General features: G+C 41.4%; 1 gene segment (V, D, J or C); it reads right to left on the bottom strand.

Annotated features, from left to right (window-relative positions):
- Positions 1-1,867: 1,867 nt before the first annotated feature.
- Positions 1,868-3,158, bottom strand: LOC117962757 (T cell receptor alpha variable 21-like). The segment is given in 2 exon segments: positions 1,868-2,704; positions 2,984-3,158. Coding segments are annotated over 2 exon segments (417 nt in total).
- Positions 3,159-10,432: the final 7,274 nt, after the last annotated feature.

Raw genomic sequence — 10,432 nt, 5'->3', positions numbered from 1 at the left:
GTGGCCTCCATGCTGTGGCACAGGCTGGTGTGTCTGAACCCTCCCCGGGGCATGGTGCAGGAGATCCAAAGAATACTGCTGGAGTTTTTCTGGAGCGGGAGACATTGGCTGAGGCCAGCGGTCCTGTATCTCCCCACTGATGAAGGGGGGCAGGGGTTGGTCTGCATTGCCAGCAGGGTGGCAGCCTTCAGATTGCAGGCGGTTCAGAGGCTCCTGTACGCTGGGGAGGAGGCTCATTGGAAGAGGCTAGCTTGTTTTTTCCTCAGCAGAGTAGGGGGGCTGGGGATAGACAAACACCTGTTTTTAATTGAGAGTGCCAGACTAGCTAAAGTAGGTCTCTCTTCTTTTTACTTGAGTGTTTTAGATGCCTGGAGGGCAGTGAGGGTGGCGAGAGATGAGGGGTCCCTGACAGGCAGGGTCCTGTTGGAGGAGCCCCTATTTTTCAATCCGCTCTTCCCTGTACGTTTCTTTCAGTCAATGACGCTCTGTGCCAGCTTTGTGAGGGCAGGAGTGACCAGGCTGAGACATCTTATCAACTTTGAGCTCTCCTGCTGGCTGACTGCTACACAGCTGGCTGGGCGGCTGGGCTGGCACTCTGAGAGACTGGCAGAGAAAATGGTCAGTGAACTGAGAAGTTGTCTTTCCCCCGAGCTCAGGGAGGCTGTGAGAGAGGAGATGTCCAGCGGCACAGGGCAGAGACAAGACTTCATCTTTCCAGGACTGCTAGTGTGTCCAGCAGTAGGTGAAGGAGAGGAGGGTGTAGGAAACGAGGGAATGTTATTAAACCTAGACACAGTTAAAGATCTAACTCTTCATACAGCAGAGAGTAAGAAGATCTACCAAATTTGTGTGAAGGCATCACATTCCCACCAGTTGAGGGGGTTGGTGGATTCAAGATGGAGGGCATGTCTGGAGGTAAAGGAGGGGTGCAGGCCAGTATGGAGGGTGCTGTATAAACTGCCCCTCACCAAGAGAGCGGGGGACCTGCAGTGGAGGATCCTGCACTGTATTGTGTCCACCGGCAGGTTTCTCCACAGAGTTGATGCTAGCATTAGCTCAGAGTGCTGTTTCTGCACTGCAGAGGAAACAGTGTTTCACTTGTATAGTGAGTGTGTCAGGCTAGGACCACTCTTCCATCTCCTACAGGAGCTCCTGCAGGGCCTAGGCGAGGAGTTCACAAAAGAGCTTTTTATCTTTGGGGTTCCCTACAGTTTTAAAAAGAGAAACAGGTGTGTTTTAATTAATTTTATAATGGGTCAGGCAAAATTGGCCATTTTAAAATCCAGAAAGAACAGTATCTCTGGCGCCGGGCTGACTGATGTTGTGTTGCAGTTCAGGGTTTTGGTGGTCAGCCGGATAAGAGTGGATTTTGAATTTTTTAAACTAAATAATAACCCGGAGGACTTCCAGGAGAGGTGGTGTGTGGGAGACGCCTTGTGTGCTGTGAGTGAGGAGGGGGAGCTCCAGTTTTTGTTCTAGTTTTAATTTTATTTTTTATTGTTTTACAGTGTTTTTATTAATTTTGGCTTTAATCTGTTTTTAACAGAAAGAAAACACTGTGTTTTTTTAATTTATTTTTTATGATCCTTTTATTTTGGTAAAATCTATTTTTAAGGAGAACATGATGTATTTTAGGATTTTTTAATATTGCTAAATCTTAATTTTGTTATGTTTTCTCTCTCTCTCTCTCTCTCTCTCTCTCTCTCTCTCTCTCTCTCTCTCTCTCTCTCTCTGTTTTATTTTAAATTAATTTGCCTTGTATGCGGTATTCCTTAACATTAACCCCGAAGCATAACATCCTTCATTTTAACAGTAAATGAAGTTATTTATTTATTTATTTATTTATTTTAAATCTCAGGTCTGCCTTCTTGCTCTCGAAAGCCTATATTAAAAGTATTGGAAACATTGCTTAGGATAATGAAAACCAATATATTTATTATGTTTGGCATATTAAATATGTAGACCTACTAACCAAATAACACTAATGATGTTCACCTTTTTATTTAATTAAGAAGGATCTACACGTTTCGCTGCATGTTTAGGTCTCGTGACACAAACGTGCATTATGGGTTGCATTACGTTGTTGCCTGTGTGTTGCCAGCTTGTCGACCGCATGATTGTCTCTCATGTGACCACTGCAAACTGCAAGGCAACACGCACGCAACATATGTGTTCCTCTTGTTGCCGTGTACAAGTCGCCCGTGTGACCGGGACTTTTGGTTTCTATTGGAGATGATGGAAGGCATTGGAGATTCAGAGTACACAACCTTGACTTTATGAACAAGTTTGTTTCATGGCACAACAGCGCCACCTCCTGGTGAAATATGTCAGTTTGTGAAGAGCAGCTTGTGTTTCAGTGTCAGGTAGTTTTTGTACAGTGCTGGATGGGTTTCTGTCACTGTGGGACTCAGGGCGCAGTAGTACACGGCTGCGTCAGTCACTTCTGTGTCTATCAGTTTCAGAAACACGTGTTTATTGTCTTTATCAAGCTCTGCTGAGATTCGGTGTTCTTCCTCGTTTGCTTTAGATCCACCACCCGTTTCAAAGCTCATCAGCAGGTACTCCAAAGCCTGTCCGGGATACTGGCGGTACCACTGCAAATTGTTTACAGCACCCGTGTAGTTGCACTGGAGGGTCACATTATCTCCTTGTTTAACATTTTCCACACCAGATATTGGAGTAATTGAGTTTCCAAAACTTCCTTCTGCAGACAAAATAAAAAAAGAAAGTCTAAACTATCATCTTCAATGTAGGTATCAGTCAACACTAGATCTACAGATTAATCTTGTTACTAAATAACTGTACTAAATAACTATTTTTTTAAGATAAGACGCTGACACTGTTAACAAGTTATTTTGGAGATCGTTTACTGTGTAAAGTCCATTAGTGCTGTAAACTGTAAATAACACAACTGAAATAATAATAAAAAATATAAAGTACCTTCATTTAATTCCTCATTGACTCGCTTGGTCATCAGACTTACCTAATAGAAGTGTACAGAGCAGTAAAGTGATCAGCGCCATTCTCACCAGTGACCAGAGGATCTGTGACAGCCCTCCCCAGTGCGCGAGGATAGGAAGCGCTCTGTGGACACAGTGCTCTCAGCTGTGTATGATGTCACATTGAAGGCGTGTCAGACAGCTTGAGGAGTGCGTGCAGTGATGTCTGAGAGAGAAAGAAGCAAAAGCACGTGGATTAATACCAGCAGCTGCCGATGTGGTTTTAAAAGGTGTTTTTTTTTTGTTTTTTTGTTTTTTTTTGGTTTTGTTTTGTTTATTATACCTGTCTATCTGTGTATGTCTGTCTGGTTTGCCAGAAAAAAAGGAAACTGATTCTGAAACGATCTTATGACACAATCTTACGAGATGCTTGGCATTTTGTCTCAATTGTAAAAGATAGGGGGGACAGTTCTGTCAGTGAGCTCATGATACCTTTGTCATGAACGAATACTTTAAAATAAATATTTTTGTTGTTTTTTAAGAAATTGTGTATTTTGTTTTTTGTTTTATTGAAAAGTGGTTCAAGTTTACTAAATGCTTGTCCTTAATCTTTTATATGGAATGATGGTATCCTAAGTGTAGGGTGCCAATACTGCGACTGTAGTTAAACAGCGCCATCCGGTGACCGCAGCTTGCAAAGCTTCTTTTTAACAAGTTAAAATCCATCAAGACAGTAATCCGACTCTCTTCTAGGGAAGTGAGACCAGAGCTGCGGTATTGAAAATTGCTGTCACTTTTGGTTAAAATCCAATTGTTTTCAAACACATGTTAATAAAGATTATTGGGTTGTTTTGCAGGCGAGAATGCTCATCAATGTCCTTTTCTATGTCGCATTTTATGCACCAGTATAGCCATTGTATGAATACAATGCCAGTAGGTATTAGCTTTTATTTTTGCCCTAATATAAAATGGTCTGCAGTGTTGTTCAATCACTGCACTTCCAGCTCTCTGTGAATGTAGTGTTTATTATGTGTGGATTTGGAAGAATGTTATTAAGATGTTCATGGTAGTCTTTTTTTTCTAATTTAACGAACACCAGTTATTGTCTGGTTGTATTGTATGTTCTCTATGTTACACGGGCCACAGTTAGAAAACGATTGTACTGTCGTGTCGGTTAGACGTCTTGATTGTGTTTGATTGGTAGATGAAATTACCAGCATGTATTCTGTTTATAGTAAAGCATCGATTCACTGATGTTGAAAAACATGAACTCTATAAAATGGGTCTTACACGCGTTTATAGTAATCAAAATAATGTATAATAAATATAGGGATTATGGTAATTATAATAATTTATATATAGGACTCTAGTAGGCAAAATAACTATTATTATTAATGGGTCACCTATACAAGGTGGCTTGGCTGTTGTTACTGATTAAGACATCAGCCGATATGTCTGCTTGACTATTAACAGGGTCGTATAGCCAGCCATGAAGAATCACCGCAAACCGCAGCCCTATAAATAACATTAATAATAATTGCGATGATTTAATTATGTGTTTGTTTTATAAGAGCACTGCTTAAAATACAGAGCAATTCATTTTTAGTTTTGAATCAAAATAGAGTCTGTGTCGCTGTAGTCTGCAATGACAGTAAAGATTCTGAAGAGCCCAGAGATATCAGCGGGACTTGAGAATTAATGTGCGCACACAACCAGGGATGAAATGTGTTTTTATATGCGGCAAAGCAGCGTGGCAAAGAGCCTAAATAAATTACTATTAGTATGATTTTAACCGAGGCCCGTGCTTGGGTGCCTCATAGCGGTTTATAGGCCTTACTATTAATATTATTTAAAGTGATTAAATTGGTCTGTTTGTAAGTTATTGTCGTGGTCGATACAGTGAATATTTTCTCCCCTGTCCTATATAACTGGATTTGCTTTAAAGAATATTTTGAAATCGGGTAATTACTACTCCCTTGTTCTATAGGGTTTATTCATCTCTTCTATTGAAGGCTCGCTGTGGAAACATGGTAGCAGGCTATGTGAAGTTGGCAGGATGTTTTTGTATGAAGCTGTGTGTAGATTCTCACACTGTGGGGTTCAGCGCACAGAGGAACATCGAAGAGTCTGAAAGCAGCACTCGGGTTATCTGCAGATCGAATGTCTTCTTGTCCTTATCATGCTTCACTGAAATTCGATTTCTGAAACTTGCTGGTACACTTGTAGCATCCATTTCTTCATAATATAGGATTTGGGGAGCTTGGTTGTGATTTTGAATGTACCACAATAGAAATGGCTGCGTAGCGTCTTTATAAGAACAGGGTATAGCGGTATTTCCTTCTTCTTTTACTATTAGAACTGAAGACTGGCTCACTGACTGTCCCTGAGATGTTTCTAAATGAAAACAAAAAAAACAGGGTACAATTAATAATACAATTATTATTATTATTATTATTATTATTATTATTATTATTATTATTATTATTATTATTATTTATTTCTTAGTAGACGCCCTTATCCAGGGCGACTTACATGTTTATCAAGCAGTAAATAATGTATCTGAATCAATCATAATACCCGTTGAGACACAGAGAAGCAGGGCTGTGTATAGAACTCGGTGCATCATTGCATTCTCCATGCTCCACTCGTGTCTGATGAACCCCTCTCTAGATAACGGGTGGGAATGAAAGGGCTCGTTTCTAAACCTGTGTTTTACTTTGCTCAATGACACACCCCTTTCCAAGTTAGCATATGTACAGCAGTTAACATATTTCTTTTAGACTTGGCCATACAAATACAATGTGCCTATCTTGTGGAGTTTGTACGGTTTGCCCGCCTTTGGCATACAAATTTATTTTGGATCTTAAATAAAATCTATCTAAATTATGTAGACCTAGATTTCTTTTAAAAGTGTGTCTCGATCCTCAAATTCTAGATGATGCTAAACTTTTGGCCATAATTGTAATGTTATGCTCAAATGGAATACAATTATATTATTCATTATTACTAATTATCATAATTGAAAAGCAATTTGGAAAAAGTAATAGTTTATAATTAATTTTATTATATTTGAGCTCAATATTTTTCCTATCGGCTCCAGAACACGTTTGTCTAAATAAATGACGATATTCTGTATTAAGATTTGTTAATCTAAATACAGGCTGTACAATACCTGCACACATTAAAAAGCAAAACACGAGCAGATAGTAAATCTTCATCTTCACTGTGTGTGCAGGACGGGTGCGGTTGTATCGGTCTGAGAGTTGTGAGCTTCGCTCTGTTCACGTCTGTCTCAACCCATGAGAGCTGTGAGTCTCGCTGTGTACAAGTCTACCTCAACACACGAGAGTTGTGAGCCTCTGAACACAATATTCTAGATGAGGTCTTACTAATGCATTGTAAAGTTTTAACATTACTTCCCTTGATTTAAATTCAACACTTTTCACAATATATCTGAGCATCTTGTTGGCCTTTTTTATAGCTTCCCCACATTGTCTAGATGAAGACATTTCCGAGTCAACATAAACTCCTCGGTCTTTTTCATAGATTCCTTCTTCAATTTCAGTATCTCCCATATGATATTTATAATGCACATTTTTATTGCCTGGGTGCAGTAACTTACATTTTTCTCTATTAAATGTAATTTGCCATGTGTCTGCCCAGTTCTGAATGCTGTCTAGATCATTTTGACCTTTGATGCTGAAACAATGTTTGCCACTCCTGCTATTTTTCTGTCATCTGCAAATTTAATGAGTTGCTTACTGTACCAGAATCTTAATCATTAATGTATATTAGGAAGAGCAGAGGACATAATATTGATCCCTGTGGTACACCACTGGTTACCTCGCTCCATTTTGAGGTTTCTCCTCTAATCAGTACTTTCTGTTTTCTACATGTTAACCACTCCCTAATCCATGTGCATGCATTTCCTTGAATCTCTACTGCGTTCAGTTTGAGAATTAATCTTTTATGCAGGACTTTTGTCAAAAGCTTTCTGGAAATCTAAATAAGCCATGTCATATGCTTTGCAATTATCCATTGTCGATGTTGCATCCTCAAAAAAGTCAAGCAGGTTAGTTAGACACGATCTCTCTTTCCTAAAACCATGCTGACTGTCTCCCAGCATACTGTTACCATATAGGTAATTTTCCATTTTAGATCATAGATATAGTTTTCCATAAGTTTACATATCATAGAAGTCAGGCTTATTGGTCTATAGTTACCTGGTTCGGTTTTGTCTCTTTTTGTGGATCGGTAAACTTTTTAGAATTAATTTTAGCCCTGTTAGCAATGCTAATTTATATCCCTCTCTTTTCCTTTCCAAATTCCCTTTTGACTTGTACTTGCAGTTCCAATTACTCTATCTGTGTACTTTGTTCTTGGTCCCTTTTAAACATTCTGTAAAGTGCCTTTTTTCTCTAAATATATATTTATTAATTTTTCTATTAAACCATTTGGCCTTTTTTTAGATTTTGATTTGTCTACTTTTGGGATGTAATTGTTTTGTGCCTCTAGTACTACATTTTTTCAAAATAGCAATCCTTTCTCTGTGCACGTTTTTTTCTATTTTACTTCAATCTACTTCTATTAGTCTCTGTTTCGTTCCTTCATAGTTTGCCTTTTTAAAATTGTAAACCTTAGCTTTAGTCGTTACTTTTTGGGGTTTTAAAAAGCACTTCAAATGAGACCATGTTGTGGTCTGAGTTTGCCAATGGTTCTCTGACCTCTGTTTTAGTTATTCTGTCTTCTTGTGCATGCAGTGCAGCAGGCCATTGTGTAACAGAGTCTTGATCTTCAAAACTGGAACCTGTGGAACGGGAACAAGAGGTGATTTTAGGCTACAACACAACAACGTGCGGTCAGAATTATTATTTTGTAAACTGTTATTATAAAGAGGCCTACAATGTAGCACTACAGCGAGATATTGTACCTATAATTCCAAGAACTGTGCACAGAAGAAGAAGCAGGTCCATGTCTTCAGGCACGCTACAGTATTGAATTAGTGCAGTGATGGATATCGATGAGTGGTCTGTGTATTCGTCTGTTTAAACCTGTTATTCTAACTGAGATACCGAGTGCACTGCATGTGGATGCTGTCTCATCTCCTTTTGCTGGGCTGACCTAATTTTACTGAAATGAGTGTACTGTACCGCCACCTATTGGCTGAAAATAAGACTACATGTGCTAATAAATTCAATTCCAGAGCATTTGGTTAAAAGATTGAGTCTCCAGTTTATTGTGATCTCAATACCTCAGGTTCTACTCTAGTCAAGCCCGTTCTATATATAGGGGCTGGTCATGTGAACAAGGCTACAGATGGATCTGCTCAGCACCGCGATGTATTTTTAATAACATGTACTGTGTAGAATAGGATAATCCATGTCGGTACATCAGAAGATGTTTTGAAAATGTAATATACATTATTATTATTATTATTATTATTTATTTCTTAGCAGACGCCCTTATCCAGGGCGACTTACAATCGTAAGCAAATACATTTCAAGTGTTACAGTACAAGTAATAATACAATAAGAGCAAGATAAATACAATGACTAGTTCAAGCAAGTACAAGTGACAAAATACAATTCAATTATACAGCAGATAACAGTGACAGTGATAGTTACATCAAGATATGATTAAATACCAAATACTACAGATTAAACACTTGGCAGATTACAGTACTCTGAAGTACAGGATTAAATGCAGTAAAATAGGGGGCAGATAAGAGCAAGTAAAGCACATTTAAGGAAGGGTGATAGTGTCCCAGGGGAAAAACAGAGGAGTTCTACAGGTGCTGTCTGAAGAGGTGAGTCTTAAGGAGGCGCAGGAATGTGGTCAGGGACTGGGCGGTCCTGACATCTGTAGGTAGGTCATTCCACTACTGCGGAGCAAGGGTGGAGAAGAAGCGGGCTCTGGAGGCAGGGGAGCGTAGAGGAGGTAGAGCCAGTCTTCTAGTGCAGGCGGAGCAGAGAGGTCGAGTGGGGGTGTAGGGAGAGATGAGGGTCTGGAGGTAGCTGGGTGCAGTCTGGTCAAGGCATCTGTAGGCTAGTACAAGATTCTTGAACTTGATGCGAGCGGCGATCGGTAGCCAGTGGAGTGAGCGGAGTAGTGGAGTTGCGTGGGAGAAGCGAGGCAGAGAGAACTCCAGGCTGGTAGCGGAGTTCTGGATGAGCTGGAGCGGACGGGTGGCGGACGCAGGGAGGCCAGCCAGGAGGGAGTTGCAGTAGTCTAGGCAGGGGAGTACCAAGGCCTGGACCAGGAGCTGGGTGGCGTAGTTGGTGAGGAAGGGTCGGATTCTTCGGATGTTGCTCAGGAAGAATCGGCAAGGGCATGCCAGAGTGGAGATGTGCTGGGAATAAGAGAGGCAGGGGTCCAGGGTGACTCCGAGGTTCTTAGCAGAGGAAGAGGGAGAGAGTGCGGTAGATTCCAGAGGAACAGAGATAGAGAGATCAGAGGAGGGGGAGGAGGAGGGAAAGAAAAGGAGGTCAGATTTAGAGAGGTTGAGTCTGAGGTGATGCGAGTGCATCCCGGAGGAAATAGCAGACAGACAGGTAGAGATATGGGAGGAGATGGTGGAGTCAGAGGTGGGGAAGGAGAGGAAAATCTGAGCATCATCAGCATAGAAATGGTATGAGAAACCATAGGATGCGATGAGGGGGTCCCAGGGAGCGGGTGTAGAGAGAACAGGAGAGGACCCAAGACTGACCCTTGGGGGACTCCTATTAAAAGAGGGTGAGGTGTGGAGGTTGCTCCACGCCAGGTTACCTGGTAAGTGCGGTTGGAGAGGTAGGAGGAGAACCAGGCCAGAGCAGTGCCAGAGATCCCCAGGTCAGCGAGAGATGATAGTAGAATAGAGTGATCAACAGTGTCAAAGGCAGCAGAGAGGTCGAGGAGAATTAGGACAGAGGAGAGAGAGGCAGCTCGGGCAGACTTAAGTGATTTGGTGACAGACAGGAGGGCGGTTTCAGTGGAGTGAGCAGAGCGGAAGCCAGATTGGAGAGGGTCGAGCAGAGAGTGGTTGGACAGGAAAGCAGAGAGCTGGCGGTGTACAGTCCGCTCGAGGGTTTTGGAGAGGAAGGGTAGGAGGGAGACAGGACGGTAGCTCTGGAGGGAGGTGGGGTCGAGGGTAGGTTTTTTGAGGAGGGGAGTGATAGAGGCTTTTTTGAAGGCAGAGTGAAAGAGACCAGAAAGTAGAGAGGTGTTGAGAAGGGAGGAGCTGAAGGGAAGTAGAGCAGGAGCAGCAGCTTGAAAGAGGTGAGTGGGGAGGGGGTCCAGGGCACACGTGGTGGGTTTGTGACCCTGGAGCAGGGAGGAGAGGTCAGAGTCTGAGAGGGGCAAGAAGGTGGAGAAGGAGGGTGAGTTAGTAGGGGATGCAGTGGGTGTAGGGGTTGGAGAAGGAGGGAGTGCGGGGGAGGGAGAGGTGTTAAATTTAAAATAATAAATACTATATAATAATAATAATAATAATAATAATAATAATAATAATAATAATA

This window comes from Acipenser ruthenus, chromosome 11, assembly GCF_902713425.1.
Source record: "Acipenser ruthenus chromosome 11, fAciRut3.2 maternal haplotype, whole genome shotgun sequence".
Taxonomy (NCBI): domain Eukaryota; kingdom Metazoa; phylum Chordata; class Actinopteri; order Acipenseriformes; family Acipenseridae; genus Acipenser; species Acipenser ruthenus.
The sequence above is the reverse complement of the archived record's forward strand: the minus strand, read 5'-3'. Positions and strand labels throughout refer to the sequence as shown.